The sequence below is a fragment of the Larimichthys crocea genome, chromosome XI, assembly GCF_000972845.2.
Source record: "Larimichthys crocea isolate SSNF chromosome XI, L_crocea_2.0, whole genome shotgun sequence".
Lineage (NCBI taxonomy): Eukaryota > Metazoa > Chordata > Actinopteri > Sciaenidae > Larimichthys > Larimichthys crocea.
Window position 1 is genome coordinate 6,320,578 of NC_040021.1, and position 22,939 is coordinate 6,343,516.

The 22,939-nt window shown below is 42.9% G+C and overlaps 1 protein-coding gene across 5 annotated transcripts in view; it reads right to left on the bottom strand.

Moving 5' to 3' along the window:
* Nucleotides 1-22,939, bottom strand: part of ryr3 (ryanodine receptor 3) — a 106,699-nt gene that overhangs the window by 43,370 nt on the left and 40,390 nt on the right. For all 5 annotated transcript variants that reach the window (XM_027284253.1, XM_027284252.1, XM_027284250.1 and 2 more), the window contains 25 exons: nt 21,193-21,288; nt 20,970-21,088; nt 19,619-19,752; nt 19,130-19,371; nt 17,478-17,670; nt 16,906-17,122; nt 16,691-16,795; nt 14,634-14,737; nt 14,055-14,138; nt 13,398-13,557; nt 13,025-13,169; nt 12,736-12,941; nt 12,208-12,382; nt 11,330-11,538; nt 11,024-11,187; nt 10,781-10,829; nt 10,507-10,667; nt 9,119-9,281; nt 8,104-8,190; nt 7,447-7,673; nt 5,795-6,007; nt 4,414-5,023; nt 3,751-3,951; nt 1,587-1,689; nt 1,205-1,339 (listed from right to left, as the gene is read on the bottom strand). In XM_027284253.1, the coding sequence (XP_027140054.1) occupies nt 1,205-1,339; nt 1,587-1,689; nt 3,751-3,951; nt 4,414-5,023; nt 5,795-6,007; nt 7,447-7,673; nt 8,104-8,190; nt 9,119-9,281; nt 10,507-10,667; nt 10,781-10,829; nt 11,024-11,187; nt 11,330-11,538; nt 12,208-12,382; nt 12,736-12,941; nt 13,025-13,169; nt 13,398-13,557; nt 14,055-14,138; nt 14,634-14,737; nt 16,691-16,795; nt 16,906-17,122; nt 17,478-17,670; nt 19,130-19,371; nt 19,619-19,752; nt 20,970-21,088; nt 21,193-21,288 (4,302 nt within the window). The remainder of the gene's footprint in view (nt 1-1,204; nt 1,340-1,586; nt 1,690-3,750; nt 3,952-4,413; nt 5,024-5,794; nt 6,008-7,446; nt 7,674-8,103; nt 8,191-9,118; nt 9,282-10,506; nt 10,668-10,780; nt 10,830-11,023; nt 11,188-11,329; nt 11,539-12,207; nt 12,383-12,735; nt 12,942-13,024; nt 13,170-13,397; nt 13,558-14,054; nt 14,139-14,633; nt 14,738-16,690; nt 16,796-16,905; nt 17,123-17,477; nt 17,671-19,129; nt 19,372-19,618; nt 19,753-20,969; nt 21,089-21,192; nt 21,289-22,939) is intronic.

The window sequence follows — 22,939 nt, forward strand, 5'->3', positions numbered from 1 at the left end:
AAGAAACGTTTGCAGCACAGTCTGCTGTATTGATCGTTTCAAAAAATCTGCTAATTTGCCTACATATATTTCACCACGATATCAAACAAATATAAAACAGGATGAGGCGCTGCTGCAGAGAATCGCCGCAGGATTGTCTGTTGGTGCGTGGGTGAGGAGGGCTGTGTCTATTTGTGCTGAATGTAACCGCTGTGAAACAATCGGGAAATAACTTTCAGACTTTTAGACTTAGGGCACGCTCGTTCACTGTCCATGTCTCAAGACAAATGCTCGTTCCCTCCCTCTCAAACCATCGGACACAAACCAAATTAAACTATTTTGCCTGACCCAGATTTAGTCACTGGATACATGAAATAAACAAAGCCAGAACACAACAGGTAGAGTATCAGAGTTTAGTCTATGGATCCACCTGGATAGTCTCAGTTTCAGAGACATTTCAGGCCACACCACCACAGCCGAAACGCACTACCTCCAGTCAAATCAATGGAAAAACCAACAATTAACCGACTTGTTGCAGCTCTATTTAGGAATTAAGTCAACTTTGTTATAACGAATGATGACTTATTAAGTGTTTTGATGATTCATTTTGCTGATAGATACAGATTAGAGGTTAAGGTAACATTTAAATGTTTGCATAATAACAGTACAATAGATGGAGGAAGAGCAGCTTGTTTCCGAGCCCATCACTTAACACGCTTATTTTAATATGATGTAAAAAAAAAAAAAGAGTTAACGCAGGTCTTTAAGAATCACCTTGAATCACATCATCTGTCCACTTATGGAGCTTTTTAATAATGCAGGCTAGGTGTGGGAGGCTGGAGTACGGCATTAAAATTTATAGCACTCTTGCAGTGGCTGTCCATTAGTCTTCTATTATTTGAAACAGAACATAACCATGCTTTCAGGCAGGGCGGCAGAAAAGAATATTGAAACCACTGACCCCAAAGAACTTGTTAAACTACCTGCCGGGCAGTGTCTGCAGATGTTCTGTATCATTTATGATGGATACATCTATACCCAAATTCAAGGTTTCTGGAATTACTCAATTCTTCAGAGGTTAATCTGTGTCTGATCCGGATTCTGGAGTTGAATCTGAATAAAATACAATGACACAAACCCACCGTGCTATGAGGTGTTTAAAAACCTAATCATCCAATAAGTAACCTTTCAGGTCTTTGGTCTTTGGTGGTTTAAGGATACTTACTGGGGGCAGCCTGCTCCTTCTCTGTGGGCTCCTCCTCAGTCTTCTGAGGTGGACCTTTGATTTTATAGACTAAAGCGAGGAGACGGCCTTTTATCGACGTGTCCTGTTCTTCCTCCTCTTCCTCAATGGGGATTCCTGCAAGGGGACACACATTTCTTTAAGAAACTGTCAGTGGCACTGTCCTTTAACTGCAGTGTTAGTGTCGTATGTTAAGACGTTAGTTTGTTGGCATTTTATTATGTCTGATACCAGATCAGGTCAAGGTCAGTGTGACTGGTAGCCAAGGCGTATGATGAGTGCTTCTTTGTAGTCGAATGTTAATACCTTCACTGAGCCTTGTCTAGAGTTTGAAGACAATCAAATATTATATGTATGTGTGTACCACAGTGCAGTCGCAGCTCTTCATGGAAGGAGTTGAGTTGCTCCTGGATCTCCTCGGGACAGGGGCAGTCCTCGCCTGCGCTGAAATTCAGCAGGATGTTGATCTGCAGGAAAGAGACAAACCGAACAATAAAAGTTAGAAGAGCAGAGAGTGTGGAAGGAAATATACAAAATAATGTTTCATAGAGCAGGAGGGACGAGGAAAAGGAGGCGTAAATAAGCAAGTAGGCACGCAGGGATGTGAAGAAATAAAGAAAAGGAGGTGAGCATACAGAGAGGACAGCACCATTATAATTCTGAGTCACGCTCAACAGCAGGATTAACTCTCTCCTGCAGTGACTGCTCACATTTTCAGATCGTATCGGCCTCATCAATGCAGAGAGAAATAGTCTGGCAAGCGAAAATTAAAACCTTAATTATAAAGCTTTAATCACATAAAACATATTTAATGATAAATGATAAATCTGCTGTGTTTGCTGTGTGTCACAGACTAACTATAAAACAGACTAAAAATACACGAGATGCTTCCTCGGGCTAAGCAAACGCAGAGTCCAGTTTAGGCAATTCTGACGTCTATTTCTGGCAGAGCTTTTTTAATAAACCACAGCAATGTCGGAGAATGTTGCCTACAGTTTACACCTGCTGCTGACCACCACGCTACTTATTTCTCCGGCTGGGCGTGTGCGGCTATCAGCGTGACTTTGCAGCTCAGCAGAAGCTAGATCTAAACTTCTTGGCTCGCTGCTGTGCTATACGCAAGTACTCTAATAAAACGACTTTCTGGCTATTGGGCAGGAAGAGTAATGCTGTAGATCACTCTTCCTCTCTGGCTTAGAGACATAGTGAAAGAGAAACTAATGGAGCCCAATCATTAGCTACAAAGATCCAAGCCCATGGCACTAAAAGTGTGCTGACACAGTTATTGCACGCTGAGCTGAAAAACACTGAAAGCGTGTGGTGTGAGGGGATAACCGAGAGCCGTGAATACGCTTTTCTGTGAGCTGGTAAACAGCGAGTGGCACACAGCGTCTTAATCCCAATTATGGACTTTATGAAGAGTAGCTGTAACCAGAGCAACGTAATGTGTGTGTAACTTAAATAAACAATAAATGTAACACGGTCCAGTCTGACCCCAGATGACCGTTGCCCCGATGGCAACGAAACCCGAGTCTGACCCCTCAAAAGTTAAAAAGGCCGATTGCTTCAACATCTGCTGTGAGAACGAAAAAAACCCTCAGGGGAGTATTTTGGTCTGAAAGGTTCAAATAGCACAGACTGCTGCTGTGTCGGCTGCCTTGATTTAGGTCTAGCAGCATCTACGTACGGAAGCCCCAAGCGGTCAAACATTCATACATTTTATTTACTCCGTTTTCTCATGATAACGACTTTTCTCGAGATCTCAAGATAACAAAACTGTTTCCTGAGATACTGCAGTAATCATTGCAGGAAACATAATTCAGGCAGGAGAATGTTGCAATTGGAGTGATTTAATATATAAGTCTATGCTTTTGTTTTCTTGAAATCTCATTCTCTCAGGATAAGGTTTGTTATTTCCAGATAATGACATTAATAACTCGAGATGACCTTTCATTCACAAGAAAACAGAGGAAATAAAATGCATGGCCGCTCACGGCTTCCATATTTACATGCTGGTCAAACTATTTCTGTAAATCTTGACTGGGTTTCTTTAATATTCTGTTTTTTAACAACCTGTGCTGAACCTTACTGGCAGTTTTAAGGCTGACCTATATGTTTCTACAGTTTTTCACAATGCATGCTGAGCTATAAACCTACTTTAATTTTTTTTTAAAGGGTTGAACACAGTTTGTAAATTTCTCTTTTGGGACTAATAACAATTTTCTACTCGTAAATGCCAGCCGTTTAACTCTCAATTCACAATAAAGTCACTCCAAGTTCAATTTAGCCTCACATATGGCCCAATTTAGCCCTCGGGAATGCCAGCTGAAAATAAAGTTAAGATACAGCCAAAAAATAAAAAAAGCATTCAGAGAACTACAAAGCCCAGCTCATTGATTTTTTTCAGCCCGAGGCTCAAGTGAGCATTCTGGGGTTTTATTTCGATATAATACCTCAAACAACCTTGAACATAAATTTAATCTCAAGCAGGATGTAAACAGTTTGTCATGCTCCGGTTGGTACTGCACCTGCTCCTGCGGCGGAGAACGAAACTCTTTAGTCTTCTTGGCCGTGACGGCGGCGGACATGTTGAGCGCCAGCATCAGCTCGTTGTAGCGGAACTTCTGGTTGAACTGCAGCTTGGACACGAAGCTGTCGGAGAACGAGACGATGGCCTCGATGCGGTGCTTCAGCTCGCAGTCGCAGAAGTAGTGCAGCAGCTCGCACATCTAAAAACAAATCAAAACCACATTTATTCAGCAGAAATGACATCTGACAACATTTAGAAGTTTGTCTTTAACGGTTGATTTGAAAATAATATTATTCAAAGAGAAACCTTGTATATTATTCCCATTTCCAAGAGTTTATCTGCCTCCATCTCAATAATACGAAGATAAAAGCAGTTTTTCTGAAGTCTGAAAGTTGACAGCATCGTGGACATTTTTGTCATTGATAGCAACATTAGTATTCATCATGCCTTCCTTTGCACTCATGCAGTCGCTGCTCAGTAGGAGATAAATCATAAAAGCTCTGAACTGCTGACAAATGAGGAATTAGTGTACCAAATCAGACGAAGGCAAATAAGATGGGTAAAATTAAAATTTAATTAAAACCATGGCATATAAATTGATGGACTATTTCCAACCTCACATTTGTTCTTCGAAATGTGTTTTTATGGTCAGATTCGTTACCTGGTGTTTGACGGACTCCGGCAGCGACTTCTCCAGCAGACCTTTAACCGGCGGTTTGCTCTCCTTTGTCTCCTCCTCTCCAGCCTCCACAGCCTTCTCCTCGTTCTTGCTCACCTCCTCCTTCTCCCCGCTCACAGCCACCTCATCCCCTTTGGCCTCCTCGCCCTCCTTGGCCTCTCCGAACACGTTGGGGTCAATCAGGAGGAGAATGAGTCTCACCTCCTCACTGGTTAGGACTCCCATGATCAACAGTGTTCCGATCAGCTTCAGGATGGGGACGAACTGGTACTCAACGCTGCCGCCTACCGGGTCTCGGATGTGTACGCCTCCACCCTGCACGGCCTCGGTGAGCATGCTGATGGCTTTCTCTTTCAGGACACCCAGAGGCATCTGGGGGCTGTGGAGGTACTGGTGGCGCTTCGTGTTGAGGATGCCGACGGGGGAGAAGTTGACCCGTGGTTTGAGGGAGGTGCTCAGGCCGACACCGGGCAGCGAGTGTCGCTTGGACTCGTCGGGGAACAGTTTGATGGAGCGAGTCTCATCCGTCACGGGGATGATGAACTCGTTGTTCATCATTAGGCGAGCCTCCTTTGCTGTCTCAAGATGGATGCTGGCAATGAAAAGAAGAATCAGTGCAATCATCGCACACCTGGAGGCATTGGCAGTTATGCTTAGCAGGAAATAACCATTCTAGGGTTTAAAAATATCTTCTCCTAAGTGGTATAAATGTGCAACTGGTTTGATTTCCACAGCCCCACAGCACAGAATTACCATAATATAAGTGTGGGAGGTGACAGCATTGGTGATCAATACCAATGACTCAGCAATTATCTGACTAACTCCTGAGAGTTCTTTAACTTTGTGACCCATCATCACAGCCTACAAACAAAACTCTCCACCCACTGAGGTGTTTACACCCTCAAACTTGAAATCGAATTTCCACCGATAATGGAGGTAAAGCACTTTGTTTGGAAAGTAGCAGGTGACATTCATAATGTATGATCCATTCCAGTCGTGTGTGTGTGTGTGTGGTCGAGGTGAGAATTTGTGAAGAAAAAGAGAGATTCAATTACTCTGGATGTGTGCAGGCAATACAAATACATCACGGAGGCATTATAAAGATTTATTATGACAAATTGACTTTGTGGTCTTCTGCACTGCTCCATCATTTTAACAGTTAATGGTGCTGGTGCTGATGGTGTAATACGTTATCATTCTATCATTGATCATCATTAGATTCTCTGGGGAGCAGGGATATTGCCAACTTTTCTTACTTTTCTCTTTCCAAGTTGAGGTCGTTAAATCTGAACACTGCAGCACTGTAAACTTGACGACAACATTTATGATACTTCCCAATATAATTTCTGTAACTACCACACACCTGATGAGGACGTTGTAGAAGCCCTCTCTCAGCATGCCGGAGAGGTACTGGTTGTCGATGGTGTAGAGGAGCTGCGATTGGTCCAAGTGACTGCAGAGGGCGTGAGCGACGCGGGTGTTTCCAAGGGCACAGAGGGCGCAGTATAGCTTCAGTGTGTGGTAGTGGAACTTTCTCAGGTCTTCATGCTCAGATAACTCCAGGATGTCCAAACATCTAGATCGAAGCAGGAATAAAAGAAGAGTGTGACGGAGAAGCAGGAAGGTCATTCACACTGCAGCAGTGACACAGCAGGTGGCAAACTAGATATTCATTGTTTTCACCAAAGGTAATATCAGGACATATACTGTCTACCTTCAGACACAGCTTGCTATCCCTTTTAATGCTTCACTGTCACTGTATTGGATTTAAGGCAACATTCAGACAGGATCAGGTAGCAGTGAAAATGCACATTTTTGGGTGAGGGTCACAGGGATGTCTGCCAAAAAACAGCAACCTGCAGCGGAGGAGTTGAGCCGGATACATAGCCGCCAATCATCTAAACTCTGATACTCTACCTGCTGTGTTCTGGCTTTGTTTATTTCATGTACTCAGCTTCTAAATCTGAATCTGACTCGCAATTTACGCTGGAAAATAGTGACACGAAGAAGTTTAATTTGGTTTGTGTCCCACGGTTTGAGAGAGAGAGTGGGCAGTGGTTGAGTGACAAAGACAGTGAATGAGAGTGAGGGAGCCCTTGCATCGATAAAGTCGGTTAATCAGCGAAATAGAAAGTCATTTCCTGATTGTTTCACAGCGGTTACGTGCAGCACAAACAGACGCACCACCAGACAAACCTGCAATTTTACTGCAGCGCCTGATCCTGTCTGAAGTGTGATTTTTGCTTTTTCTGGAAAAGTTACTATTTAATGATTTTCTCCATATGGCCCACTCCTAAGAGGAACAAGCAAACTCCACAAATGCTGACACAGAGTATTTCTAACTGTACCTGAGCATCAAACAGAGTTATGTGGGAAATGTGAACTTGACAATGTTATAAAAAAAAATAGGAGCATACTGGGGTTCAGATGTTTTGATCATATTATGTGTGTTTCCTGTCTTTTGCATGTCTCGTGCACTTCCCTTATTTGGACTGTGTTATGCTGAGGATGGCAGGGAGAGATATCAGTAGGAGAGACAACGACGTGAGAAACAGGCCTGAGAAGTGTCATTTTGATACATAATGTTCATTGTTGAGCAGACTCATCAGTGAGGGAGGTGTCTGAGACAGCCCATTTTAAAAAATGTATAAGAACCAACTGTTAGAGCTCCTCAGGGAGCCTTTTCTCTGTAACCCTTTTGTGTGTTGCATTGTTAAACGCTCCTTCTTGTACAAGAATAATAAATTCAACTTAAACTTTGATACTTTGAATCCAGTCCTCCTTATTCAAGGGTTCTTCCTTAAAAATTCTCGTAACGGACAATATTGAAAACACTTGTAGTGTCATCTATGGTGCTGAATTGATTCAATGAATATTTAATGTCATTTCATTAATTATGCATATGCAATGTCCTAAAACAGAAACAAAAGGACCTGTCATGGACTGCAGCTGAAGGTGTTTTACTGTGTATGTTCTTAAATCACTGTGTGTCTACGTCACATCCTTGTTGCAGACCTGTTCTCCTCGGGTATATGTACTGCCATCATCTGCAGCGGTTCCAGACACTGGACCACCCAGCCGTGCCTCTCGCTGACCCGGGCAGTCTCCAAGCTGAGGAAGGTGTTCGGCATCCGGCTCCACAGCACGGCCACGATGGTCTGCACATCCAGTCGTGGTGGGCACTGTGGCACCGGGTTCCTGTGCTCGCTTTTAAATATGGCAGAAGAGAGCGGCATTGCATCCTGAGAGCAAGAAGAAAAGTAATATGAAAGATGATATTTGACTCATGAATGGATCCATTTTATCTTATTTCATCCAACGTTTTATCCTTAGATCATCCCAAAAAGCCTTTATGTATAAAAAATATGAAACATGTTTTTCATAGTTTAACTCCAAGTACAGACAGAGCTTAATACTTAATCAAGGGCAGCAATAACTTCCAATGTGGGTCACAGAGTTACAATATAGGTCTGTTGGTCAGTGTGTGACTATTTGAGGGTGAGAGCATTAAAAATGAAAGAGTCCCTATGCAAAATACATATCACAGTGATCTATTAATTACTGTAAATGAGGTTAGTTGTAATAAGGTATTAGTTAATTAACAAGATGACTTTCTATGAGGCACCAGATCATGTTGAAGCATTGAACACTGTTAGATTTAAGGAGACAAACCTTGATCTTGACAAATTCCAGCTGGAAGAGATTTGCACTGGTGGGGCGTACAAACACAGCCGGGAACAGCTTGGTATTTGGCTCCACCTGGAAATAAACAAAGTTTCTCAGTTATCTGCATTATAGATTTAGAGGATTTAATAGTGCACCAAAAATGAAACAAAAGTGCTGCAATATGCATGATGGAGATTAATAATCAGCTCTTTCCTGCACTAAATTGTTAGTGGGGATAGAGATAATTCTTATTGTGCTCTTCTGTTATCTGTTCTGGAGGCAAATTAAACTAATTCCAGAAGGCTTTTAACCTCCAATCTCGGGGATTAGTTGGTATTATAAATCAGCTCAATGAGTATCAGTTGGTGTATTGATGACAGCCATCAGACACAAAAGATAAATACAAAGAGAGCTCCGGTAACAGGACAAGAAGCTTCTAATCAGGTTAAAAGCCTTGTGGTTCCCTCGGAAAGCTTCCCCCCTTTTGAGAATGCCAATTCACGACTAAATCAAGGGGAGGAGGGGAAAAAAAGACGAGAGACAATAAGAGTGAGAAAGAGGAGAACAAGACCTGACTCATAAAAGCTTCTCGAGGCATCATTTCAAAGTTTAGTCAGGTATTCAATATGATGCCTTCAAAACCTGAGATCAGTGAGGCGAGATGAGGATTACTGAGCAGATGCCTGTCTGTGTTAAGAGGCTGCTATTGAAAACTGATGGGAATTCAGCTGTATAATTTCCTAACTGCTCTTCTGCAAGTCTAATTTACCACAGTGCAAAATTGTTTACGTTACTTGAAGGGAAGATCTGAGTGCCTGCGAGCAATACAAACATGTCTGAGCGCTGTCGTCTCGAAGATTTATTACATTTATTTATTAAAATCTCTGAATGAAATGGTTATTGAGCCGAGTGTCGAGGAGCGGTACAATCACCACAGGCGAAAGAAATAACGACATGCACATACTGAAGTTTATGAGCCACGTTGTGGATTAGTTCTCTGCGCCACACTCTGCTATTATACCTGATATGTTGTGGGCAGCTCCTTGCCGTTGGCAGTGAAGGAGACGAGGCCAGTGGCCAGGTCAATCAGACAGCCGATCTCCAGATCGGAGTTGGCGCGGCTGGAGGAAGACGGCCCGACTGCGTCCGCCCCACACACCATGTAGCAGTTACTCCTCTGGACGCTGTGGCAACGAGAGCAGAAAATGAACGTCGCATGCATAACTCCATGTGAATTATAACGCCTAGACGAGTGAGAAATGAAGAGTTTGTACACGATCGTTTCATCGATCTTGTGGCTCTTTCCTCATTCACATTCATTCTGTTTTGTCCACATTTACTCCCCTGAATACTGAAGGACGATGGCAAAACACAAGTCAACACGTCTTGTTTACACCACCCAAAGTTCAATCTGTGAAACTTTACGCTTTCTATATATTTCTATATTTAGGTAGTGTGTTTGTCCTCGTTGTGTCAAATAAAAAAAGTCTGCAAGGCTGCAAATCAATTCTGACACAAGCGACTGTGCAATGTGAAGTAATTCAGAATTGTGTTCAGAGGATGATTGATTTTCTTTTGCTTTGAGGAAGTTTCATCTTCAAATTAGAAATAATTTCATTTTTTGTTTGTTGACGCTACGAGTGGCAATGAGCTGAGAAATACCAGCAGAATATAAATGTATTGCATTTTCTTCCATGCAAGTTCTTCGATTTCCGTACAGACAACTGTATTCCCCCCTATACTAACATATTCATTCTCATTGATACAACTTTGTACATTCTTCTTCCTACCAAACAGTGTTGTTAGAATCTGTTATAGACAAGTACTTGCATGTTAATTTTCTATGTCGTGATCCAGGTTGTGCTATGTCATCATGCTTTAAAACTGACCAGTGCTCTAAATCATTTATTCCCTCTGCAGTCCGATGCTCTTGTTCTTAAAACCATTGTTATAGTTGGTGTATGTTTTGGTCTACTTTTATTATTTTTATCTTGTCCTTTTGTAGTTTATATATCGATTATTTATGGACTCTTCCACATTTATCTGTATGTTTGTATGTTTCTGTGTGTGTAAAGCAGCTTCAAGTTACCCCCAGGAGGATTAATAAAGTTGTTTTTGAATTTGAACTTAATGAACTAAGATGAGAAAAAGTGTTGCCATGGGAAAGTAGAAAATAATGCAAGGTAAAGGAAAAGATATTCACATGGTGCCTTTAGAAGCTCTGCACAGCGCAGGATTCACACTGTGCCCCTTCAACAATATTGCATGACCTTCACTAAATTACTGAAAATCCCAGATACAGCCCGATTTCCTCAGAGAACACAGCGATTCTGCTGACTCTCCCAATCTCCGTTACGCCTCTCCAGGTTTCAAGATAATTCCAGATATTAAAAAAAGCAGGGAGCTTACCTCTCGTGGACGCGGCCCCTCTCATCTCCCAGGGTGACGGTGACTGTTCGCGTCTTGCTGAGGCTGAAGTTCTTGCTGTAGTAATGATAATCCGGTGTGACCCAGCCCACCCACACAGACGCGGGGTCCTGTCCGGCGAACACTCTCACTGAGTGGTAGTACTGCCATTAAAAAGCACACACACACAAACACACAGCATAACAGGCTTAGTGAACAGAGGGTTGAGCTGAGAGCACACCAATGTTTCAGAGGTAGAAATTTTGATTTGATTTACAGTTGTGATGCTCCCATAGTCAACAGTTCCATCTTCTTTTGGAGGATGACTGCAGAGACAAAAACAAAAGCCGCGGGTTACAAAGTTATCTCGGAAAATCACATCTTCATTTTTCAGAGCAAATGACAAAATCTGACATTTCTACAAGAACTCATCGTTCAAGGTAAAATTTCTACTGCTGTTCCTTCATAATTATATTTTTGCTTCCACTAAAACAATGCTCTCTCCCTGTTTATGTCTGACCTGAGTTTCAGTGATTCGTCCAGTAACTTGTCTGTGGAGTAAAACTCCACGGGCATGCTCAGTCTACAGTAGAGCATGTCGTTGTTGCTGTTCTGCGTGCCAAACGTCTTGTGGGTGACCTTGAGGCAGGGAGGGCTGTCCACCGTCCCGTCGATCCTCGTCACCTGAAGAGTTAAGAGTCACAATCCAAAGAAGGTAATCGATACACGTCGTCAATGTGCTCATCAGCACCAGCAGGACTGTTCATCACAGCTAGAAACTCTTAATCAGACGATGCCATAAGTGTAACAAGAAGTGTTTCTTTACCTCGACATGCATGTGGTCCTCGGGTATGTTGACAAATGTGGGAAGACGCTTGCTGAACCACATGGTGATGTCTCTGTTCATGTTGACAGCGAAGGGCTCAAAGCCTTCCTGGAGACCACACATGGTGTAGTACTTAAAAGTGCTGGCGTCCTTGCCCAGGTTCATGCGTCCGATCTGGGACATGCCCAGACTGCATACGGGGATGAAACCTGGAGGAGGGGTTGAGGAACATCGGAAAAGATCAATATCGCTTTGGTAAACCCACCAAAGGTCATCCAGACATGTCGACACATGTTGCAGTGTGAGAGTTTCCTCCATGACAAAGCTGGAGAACCTTTCTTTGCCGATTTAATTAAAAAAGTAACTTCGATGTTTCCCTTCCACTAATGATGTGATCCGTCTCTCTGCCCCCAGGAGCTACATTTAATTAGTCTGGTAACTTTATAACCCGTGAAAAAAAGTCTCTGGACATACATACAAAATGTGTTATTCATTAATAAATATGTTGAAACTTAATTTTAGCACACACTATTTGATTAAAGTGTGAGTCAGTGCACTCTCATGTATGTAAGCACAGTTTGCAAACTGTCTATACAGCAGAATCCATCACACATCAACTCATTTTAATCATTTATCTTTTGTCCGCTGAGACCGTCCGTCCTGTCTTCATTTCTAAAGTAATAGGCCGATGCCACAATGAACTTCATTAAATTCGCAGTTAGCATGAAGCAAAGAAAAAACCGAGAACAAAATGCTAATGATGTTCTAAACAAACCCAAACCTTCCCTGGAGGATCTCGAGATTCTGCGGGGGAAATCGCACACGGAATAAATGAATGAATTAACGCCAAAGTTCAGCGGAGTTGATGGAGCGCTCACCGTCCTCTGTCTCAAAGTCAGCGAAGCAAAGCTCGGAGCCCTTGCTGGTGATCAGCAGCTCTCCGTTCAGGGTGAAAATCATAGATTTGTCCTCCATGTTGATCATGCAACCGACCACGTCGCCCTTTTTCCAAGGATGTCCAAAGTAGCGGCTGCCAGCGTGCATACGTCGACCCTTCAGAAGAGAAGGAAGAGCAGAATATGATGCTAACAAAACTGTTATGATAAAAGTGATCCTACTGTAAGCTGCCAAAATACCGTGGAATCAATCATTGGTAATATTTTGAATGCCCTGTTAAAGAAATGCTCTGAACGGAAGCCAAAACGGTCATTAACAATCTGTTTTTAAACCACCATGATCTAAAAGTCATCCTATATACTCATTCATAAATCACTTTTCAGTAACTTCTTGCCAGGCCCTGTCATCTTCACTTCTATCACTCGTACAGCTGTACTGCAGCAGGGATGAAAAATGACAGCAGCCGCTGAAGTAAAGTAGCATAATATGTCCTAACGGAGCTGGTTTACCCTGTATCCATCGAACACGAAGGCCTGGTCATCCGCTCCCAGTTCCACATCGGGTCTGCAGCCCGGTCTGGCCCAGCCGACCCTCATATCACCTCCGCTCAGGGCCTCAAACTCAAAGTACCACTTTCCCGTCGTCACTGCGTACGTCTGCTCCACGCGGAAGAGGCGGATGGTCTCGATGCTGTGATCATCCACCTCATGGGCGGCTAGAGATGGGAAGATGGGAAGAGAGAATCATTCTGCATCTAAATATTCAAATTAGCCAAGAAAAAAGTTAACTGCGTCTCACCCTCCTGATCTGGGGGGTCGATGTCATATCCATATCCGACCATGGTCCTGATGGCCTCTCTCAAACTGTCTCTGTTAGATTTCTTAGTGCGCTCATCAAGTAAAGCGTATGGCACCAGGCGAGGATTACGCCTGCTCTTCAAATCCTGTTATAAACAAGACAAATACATCAATACAATAGAGGAAATATGCAGGTTCAATGAAGACAAGCAAAAGAAAATATTAGTAGCTGATATTTTTAGCATTGTAAATATTTAAAGAAAGTGTTCCAGCTGAAATCAAACAAAAGCCTCATTTATTTGTAACTATAATCCACAAAGAGCAGACAGTGTACTGTCAGCTGCTTTCTAAATGGAAAGAATAATGACTTTTACCTGCTGGATGCCATAGGTCCATCCTTGTTTAATTCTGTCTTTGGCCCACACGTTGTGTGCGTTCTCGGCCAGTTTATCAACCAGAACCTCCTGACCTGCAGTCAGTTTCACGTCAGAGAGCTCCAGTGGCGCAGGCTTATAACCATTAGACATCACGTAGCTGCAGAAGGAACGGTACAAAAGGATAAAAGCACTGAGTGTAACAATCAGACATGACAGCTTGAAGTGACTTCACATGATGTTTTTCACTTGAAAACAATTTTAGTCTTTATTTTAAGTATTTATTATTTTTTCAAAGATGTAATGAGATAATCGAAACAAAAAAGTTGCAATCAAAGTGATCAACAGTGTCTTCATTCTCTCCAAAAATTCAGCAAAAATCCACAATTATGAGATAATAAGTGTATTAATCCAAAAAGTACAACTGCTATCAGTATCCATACATCTCATATTCTTCCTTGTCGTATTCTTACAGGCATATCAAGATTATTTTTGGGGCTTTTTATTGGATAGTAGCAGCTGTAGCAGCAACAAACCCTGGTATCAAGGACTGAGCCTTTGTAAATGGGACGCTTGCTCTACCACGGTGCTCCATAATGTCTAGACATTAACAGTATTATTTTTAATGTGACATGCTGTGCATGCTTCTTGACTTACTCTTTGGGAAGTTTGATTTTCTTCAGCTCGTCCTCAGCGTGAACGTTGACCTGAGCGACATGGCATCCAAGAGCCAACAAGGTCCTGAAATTTAAAACAGAAAGAGACTATAAGTGATATCAATACTCAAGCCCCATTACACCACTGTTACATGAAGCCTCACTCCAGCAGAATCCTCAACAGACTGCTACATTTTTAACACATTTATAAATCTCAGTACAGTAGATCGATGTTCGATGCGAACAGTAGCCCGACTTTGGCTGTGCGGATACGAGGCAGTAACAGTTTGTAATTGGCAAACTGCATACCTGGGTGAAGCTCACTGTAACAGGTCCTCACTTTAATGAGCCAAGCCAAATGTTTTTACAGTGTCATGACTCAGTAGTTGGCCCGAATAAGCTTTGGTCCTGAGATTTCTTAAAAATCGATACTAGAATTCACTCGGGAGATGCAGCTCATTACAAGCACTGCTTTAATCTGAGCCTTAATCTGCTCTCGCACAGCATCCAGCAGGGAGCAGAGGCAAATCCATGAATAAGTAATCTGGTTATTTCGAAAACCACCCCCCCACCGTCTTACTTTAGTGTTTCACTGGACATCTGCACGTTGTAGTTTCTTTCAGTTTCAGGCAGCTTGGCGAAATCAACAAGGCAAGGGTGCTGCCTCTTGTTGTCATCACGAACCTGTAGAGGAAACAGTCATTATATCTTTCATGTCACAGCAACAAAGAAATGTGGATTATGATACTTTGTCTTTCTTTTGGTCTGCGAGCACGTCTGTCAATAAATGCAAAACACCCCAAAGGAAAATATGATAAAGTCTAAGCTAAAAAAAAGAAAAAATCTGCAGTGGATGTTGACAGCTGCATTGTTGTTTGTTTTCCACTTGGACTAATTCAAGCCTCAGGTGTTGATTTGTTAATGAAGCAGAGATGAGCCTGAATCAGCTCAGACCAGAGGCTCAGCTGTCTGCGAGAGAGTCGACTGGGAGAAATTTAGTCTCAGAAAGACGCTGGCAGTGACTCTATTCTTCTTCTGTTGACAAAGGTTAGAGCGACACTGTGAAACGTTTCTACCATAAAATAACAGGCTACAATGACTTCTAATCAGGTGAACGGTGTCTCTGTCATTCGTACGTCTGTTTCTACACTATGTAACTCCGGGTTCGATCACCCACGAGAAGTCTGTAACACTCTACAGCACTAACTATTTCACTGAATTTGGTGAAACTGGATCATATCTTCTGGTTTTACCTCTTTCCCTCTCTGTGATTTACAGAGTATCCGACTGTAGCTGCTGTTAGCTCACTTCGTTAGATGGGCTGCCTGGACTGTGAGCTCAGAGCACTGAGGGTGTTAGTGTTCGTACCAGAGGAGTTTTGGACCGCTGTCAGAATGCTGAAATTTCTACCAATTTCAATGCAATGTCGCCTTTAATAGGCCTCAGATGCACAAACGGTATCAGGAATACACAGTAGGGGCTAAGCCCTCCGATACAAAACAATGAAGCCGTATCCAACTTTATTATCATCCTGCCTGCCAAGTATCTGCTGCCTGTCCAAAGAGGCTTCTCATTGCAATGTCACTTTGAGCTCATCGAGGCTCGTTACAGCAAAATTAAATACCAAAGCAGCTGTTTGGACCTAAATGTTGTCCTTAATAAACTATAAGTCCAGTGTTAACCCTCCCGAGTGGAGCTTTCTCCCAGTCTTAATTAATGTGGATGTCATACTCTTGGAAAGTGAGACACTCATTAAGTTTGTTAAACGGCTGCTGTGGCGACGGCCTCGATGGGAAATGATTGTGTGATAACAGTACAGTACAAAAAGATCAGACTGTTCTGCAGTGAACAGGAGGAGTGACTGACAGACGAGTGATCGGAGAGAGAGGAAAACTGTGCAGTTATCCACTCCACCCTAAATTGAGTCAACCAGAATGCACCATCGGTGGTAATTTGTGTTCCTCTTTTAATTAATATAACGGTTTCTTCTGCCTTGATTCCACTGAACACAGCTCTGTGACGTCACAGCTACGATGCGGTCTTGTTCTTTGGTCATTTTTCCTCATCACCTATAAGTAAATAAGCTATGTAATTAAATTGTTTCCCTTTTGTCGCACAGGGCTGTCTCGGTGTCCGACTTCCCGTCAGCTCCATCTGCTCTGGGATGCTTAGCGCCACTGGTCTCCCTTTGACGGACGTCGCGATGATGTAGCAGAGCTGAGAGCCACTTCTGGCAGCCATGGTGTAGCTGTGCATGCCATATAATCTGTGCTAAATAGTGTCCTCTGACAGCAGGAAACGCACCTACTTTTATACAGATCTTATCCAGGTGAAAACCACTTTAATCAGTTGGATCAGTACCTTTAAAAAATGCAAAGAAGACAAAACTCTGCCCTAAATCGACGTCATTTCACTTGGCTTCTTACTTATAAAAGGATTTGATATGTTCTCAAACTCAGAGCAGCGTGTACTAACAAGCCTCTATCAGTAAACTGCTGGCATGTACTTCAGAGATATTACCATTAATGGTCCATTAACATGCCTTTTAGTGGTGTTAACCTTGTGTGTGTGGGTGCATCTAAAAAAAAACACAGGCTGTATTTGTGTGTTAAATGTGATGATGGTTGGAAGCGTTACCTTGCCATAGGTCCAGCCCAGTTCGATCTTGTTCATACCCCACAGTTCATGGATATTTTCTGCCAGCTTGTCCCGGACATTGTCTAGGTGAGGGGGAAGAACAATCTGCAGACAGAAAACGGGAACAGATGGTCCGGTCAGATGATAAAAAGATGCCGACGGGACACGGAATGAAAACTGTTCTCGTTTTTTTTCCGGGATGGTACAATCCCCACCTGGGTGGTGTCAACAGGAGTGGGGATGAAGGAGGCTTGTGAGAGAAACTGGGTGGTTCCCAGCAGGTCACGGACTCCCTCGTGGTCCCTCTTGTACTCCTTCACAGGCTCTACGTGCATCTTCTCTTTGGGCAACAGCGCCTCGTAGCACGGAGAGTAACCAGCTGGTGGCAGGAACTTGAAATCTCCGTGGCGTCCACCCAACAGAAAACGCACCCTGAGATCGGAAGTTATAAGTTATATAACATCCTAACTCTTAAATTTAAGAGTTTCTTTTTACTTACTTTTCATTTACTTTTTAAACTGCACATTCAGATCCAATCTAGCTTCTCATAAATCTTTCTTAGTAACTTCTAGTATCAATATAATCGAGCAAAGAATACTGCAGCTTTTAGGAACAGACATCAGTATTGATTCTTTTTTTGGGGGGCATGGAAGTTTCTTTTTCTATCGCTCACAGGAGGTCAGTTCAGTTAACTTTTCAACTACATCACCGCTTTATATATAAAGTGGTCACAGGCTGAGAAGCTGTAACTGCATCTCATTTCCCAAATATAAATGCAGGGCCTTACTTGACACCTGCAGAGAAGCTGACGACGGGGAAGAAGAATCCCTCGGTGTTGAAGTCCTCGAACATGCCCTGGACAGGCTGCCCGTTGATCCTGAAGGACATGCTGGGAGCGCCCAGATCCAGACAGCAGCTGACCACATCGTCTGAGTTCAGCAGGTGCTGGTTAATGGAGGCCACGGCCCTTGGGATTCGGCCTAGACAACACCGGGTGGAAACAGAGAGGGAGGATGGATGGCTGTTACGGATGGCAAAGTCATTGCAAATGTAGGGCAGGATGATAGGCGAGGAGAAGAGGCAGGAGCAGAGAGGTGGAGAGATGAGGTGATGAGGGCTTTAAAAAGGGATGGCATGAAATGGATGAGAGGAGGTGACGGGTCTTTTAGTAGATTTGGAAGAGAAGAGGAAGGTGAAATAGGTGTTGTGCTTTTCGGGAGAGAGCAGAGGAAACAGGGGGCATTCAAAGGGCTTTAAGCCGTAAAGCACCAAGCCGACAGTTGGCTACATGGACACAAACCACTGAGCAGTTATTACAGGCAGAGAACATACCTGATTATATCACCAGGTGGCCTTCAGCTATGGGGTTTGCAGTGTGCTAAACTTGTGTATCAAAGTCTTTAGGAAAGGTCCAAGGTGGAGGATGTGTGGTGGAAATTTTATATCACTGTCAGTGCTGTGACTTTGTCCTTCAATATGTGGAAAATAAAAAGAGAGTGGACAGCAAGCTCCTGCATTATTCACAGCCGAGGCAAAGTCTTCCAAGTCCATGACACTTTTGAATTTCAAACGTAGCTGCTGCTTTACAAGTTAATGGTTTAACGCCCTTAAAAAGTTGATTTAAACGAACAGTTCAGGTGCTTCCTCTCCAAACTGGGATTGCACCAAGTGCTTTTTACTGTAGGTGACACACTGCACCTCATACAACCACTTCAAAAAGCTTAATTATCCCTTTAAAATCTTACATTTTCACATATTGCTAAAAAACTAAATATTCCTCTGTTGGGGTGCTGGTTAGCTCAGTTGGTAGAGTCCTTGTTCCATTACAACCTGTCGCCCATTGCTGTGTGTTATCCAGTGCTTTCCTGGCACTGGGGTGGCTGTAGCTTGGAGGTAGAGCGGGTTGTCCACTAATCAGATAATTGGCCGTTCGATCCCCGGTTTGATCCCCTCCAGTCTGCATGTCAAAGTGTCCTTGGGCAAGATACCGAACCCCAAATTGCTCCTGAAGGCTTCGCCATCGGTGTGTGAATGCGTATGAATGGTTAGCCCTTCAAACTGATGAGCAGTTGGCACCTTGCATGGCAGCCAATGCCATCAGTGTATGAATGTGTGTGAATGTCCTGTAAAAGCTCTTTGAGTGGTTGTAAGACTAGAAAGGCGCTATATAAGTACAGTCCATTTACCATTTCCTGTCACTCTTCAGCTATCTCTGCCAAATAAAGCTTGAAAAGCCCAAAGAAAATACGTCTTTGTTGTTTCTTAAAAGTTTAACACTCTGTGGTGCTGGTGACAGAAACACATCACGGTGTGAATTAAACTGGTTGACGCTCTGAATTATGAGACAGTGAGGAAATACAAGGTTTGTTCATGCAGCATGCAGTATCTAAATCTACCCTATAAGACCAATGGTTACTCTTATATGAGGAAGTTTCCTACCTGACCAGAGATGAAGTCCATCAAAGCTGTAAGAGTACAGGTCATCCCCGACGCCGTTGCCACCCCATCCCTCTCCTCCACCGGGGTACGGAGCGTAGCCTTGAGTGTTGGCCCAGCCTACCCTCAGGTGGGTCGGCTCTCCGGTTACAAAGTGGTCCACCTGGTCGATCACCAGCTCGAAATACCACTTTTTATACTGAGCTGAACCTTCAGCCACACCCAGGAAGATGTTCGGCCTTATACTGGAGGTGACAAGAGAGGAAGAAGCTTGCTTACAAGTCAAATATGAGCTCATCTGAGACTAAAAATCATTGAAGTACATTCATGTCAAGCCCGAAAAGTCACACTTTGTGAATTAACGCCAAGTTTTTCTTCCCAAATTCCTCCCATCAACCCATCCAGAACATCACCTGGCAGCTGTGTGTGTGTGTGTGTTTAGCATTTATATTTATCCACAAGTCGATTAATCAAATCATTATCTTCCTTTACCTCTGAACATCATTGACCAGTCGAGTCTGAAGCAGCAGGTCCCTCTTGGGAAGCAGGTTGTCACAGATCAGATTCTGATTGGTTCTCACTGCCACCCCGTTACAGACACAGAGGGAACACAAGACATCCAGAATCTACACGAGACAAAAAAACATGTGTAAACCCTAAAATGAAAACCAACATCTTATTTCTCCGTTAAATGATCAGTTGTTGATCAGCTGCAATGCTTGTAGCACACCCTCAAATGAACAAGGCCACGCACCTGCCACTCAGCACCACCAGCTGTTGTTTTTACGAGGATGCCCTTTCACGCTCTGTACAGTTTACAAGGTAAATACTAAGACGCTGAGATATTTGATCACTGCATGTTAAACACATGGTTGGAATGTCATAAAACACAAGTATGTTGTTTGACATCAATCACAGCCGTGACAGAGATAACAGTCATCTTTTGTCCAACAGTGATCAAGGTTTTATGAAGTGAAATGTGAATCCTTTCTTACGCTGTTTTTGCTGTCTGCTGAGAACGACTGAAATCATAATAAACTCGAAAACACAAAAAAAAATCCGCTCAAACAGGATTTAAATGAACTAGACCTTGTGAATAAACTCTAAATTCTCTAAATTAAACAGGTTTGCATGTGAAAAATATATTTCTAAGTTCACCAAAATATGTTGGGTACATTGCATTGTAATTTATTACATATTCAGTAGCATGAACATTACAAATTTGTTGGTTTCATCTAATGTTACTAACGGATTTGTCACCAACAGTATAGTAGTAGGGCAGACTGCAGCATCTCACTCTGTCTGCTGCAATCTTCCCCATCCTGTCCTCTTCCAGGACTCTGAGGCGTGCAGGAAAGATTGTGACTGACCCCTCTCAACCCGTACACAAACTATTTGAGACACTCTCCGGCAGGAGGCTGCAATCCATCAGGATCAAAACCTCCAAGCCCCAAAAACAGTTTCTCTCAACTGCTGCAAGCCCTCCCTGACACACTGACATTCGCAGTCCACCCCAGACTCCACATGTCACATTAACGTAAGCTCTACTGACTGTGCGTTATATCATCAAACCTTTTATTTAACATCTTTTGGACTACTGCGTTTCGTTAAATATCTTGCACATTTAAAACAATCTGTAAACCGTTGCACATTACCTGGTAAAAACTTGCACATTCCTGCACAAAGATTTTAAATTATTACAACTAGAGTTAGCAAAGTTTCCTCTCATTGGCTGATATCATGGCAATATTGACAGCATCACTCTGGGTCAAAATATAGTAGTCCTACTTGAGTGTACATGTAGTTGCACCAGGAGTCACCATTGGCTAATATGTCTGCCCACCTTGTGGTTGCGTCCATGCTTGTAGAGCAGAGAGATGATGGATTTGATGTGAGCTCTCTGAATGATGTTCAGAGCCTCCGGACTTTCTACCAAGATACAGTGGAGAACTTCCAGGATCCCTGGGAGGTCAGACAAAACACACGTCATTACGAGAACAAACGTACACCAAACACCACGTTACTCTAATGCTATAATGGTTTACTTTAAGTGGTTCCCATAATACCTGATGAAGACTCCAGTCTCTCCAGTTTGCTGACCAACCAGTCCAATTTGCGGGAAAACTGGGTGCAGTTCATTCTGTTCCCACGAATCAGTGCAGCTGTGCAAAGGACAAAGTATCCACGAAGGTTTAATAAAAGGCATGAATGATGTGGTTAAAGGTGTGAAATCAGATCTCAGCAGCCACCACTCCACCATTTCTTTAATAACTTAAAGTCTGACATCTGCGGTCCACAGGTAGAGATTAAAACTCATTAAAACTGTGAAACTGCCTGACACTATTATGAAGTCTGATGAAAAATACACGTTGAAGATTTTGACGGCTCTGTGCCTCCTAAAGACTTGAGGTGTGTTCCCCCTTTGTGACCTTTCCTGCCACTGTGGTGACATTAAAAAGTCCCCCTCATTACTTTACTGTCTCATTTTTCACCATCAGGATTCAGGGACGCTGGACTGATAATGCCTGTGAAACAATTTAACAGCACTTTACGCCAAAGGAATACTGATGTGTGCGTAATCTCTTTTAATTCTCCCTTTTAAGGAAACCTATCATTCAATAGGAACACATGGACAGAGCCACGGTGCAGTGCAAGGATGTGCACTGTGAATGTAAAATTAAAAGACAGAGAGGAGGAACCTGAGGCTACAAAGACTTTAAATAATGCTTACATTAATATTCACTATATTAAAGTCTGTGTAAAGTAAGAATAAATGTGTGTTCTGAGTTTGTCAGACCAAAGAGTAAATTGTTATTAACCACCCAGCCAAATTTGAATGATTAAAAATATCAACAAGTTTATGAAATTAGGTGTTAAAATCAGGTAAAAATTTGTATTCTCAGCTCCAGGACTGTGGGGGCGTGTCCACTGAATGCGCTGAAGCCACGCCCACTCATGGGAGCAGTCAAGTAGCAATTTTGAAGCGACTGAAACGTGTCAGATGAGTTCAGAAAATGACATGACTAACTTTTAAACACTCTAAGCAAGATAAATTCATCTCTCTCTCTCTCTGCTACGGTTGCAATGGTATGTTCCCTGAACATAGTGGCCTCAGCGTGTCATCGAGCCAACCTTTAAGGACCGCCCACAAAATCCTGGACTGAAAAAATTGGTAAAAAACTGTTTTAAGCTCTAACTCCACATTTTAGTAATATGTCGTTTAAAGTCTGTCTATTTTCCAACATATTTATTGTGTTTTGAAAGAAATCTACCTTTAAACTGATTCAAGTAATATAGAAAGGAACTTCTAATAAATTAAATAGGAAAGACTGAGCTTTTAGTGAGCCTCCACTGCTACTGTTTTTAAGTCCCTTTTTAATAATTTACCACCATGAACTGGACGTCCATGACCGGCATCATTAAACAGGAAGGCTGACCACCTGGACACCTGTTCAAGTTACACTGATAACTAGGTGTATTCTGGCAGAATCACTATGGAAAGGAGAGGTCAGGACAAACAAGGTTGCTGTGCAATTCATCATTCAAAACCTGCTTCACCAGGCTGCCTACGCATCCTTGGGGGTGACCCCTCCGTGGGCAAGGCTGTAGTGTATTCAGGAGAGTGTGTGTTTTTAGTGTGTGTATGTAGGAGTACATGCTGGGGGAGGTGATGAATATAAGGGCAGTCAAGGTGAGCCGAGGGGAAAGCTGTTGATGGGAAAGCTCAGATGACAGCAAAACAAACTACCCAAGAAAAAGTTGTCCAAAATAAAACTTTTCAGGGTCGTAGCTTTAGCGGCTCGATTTAGGCCC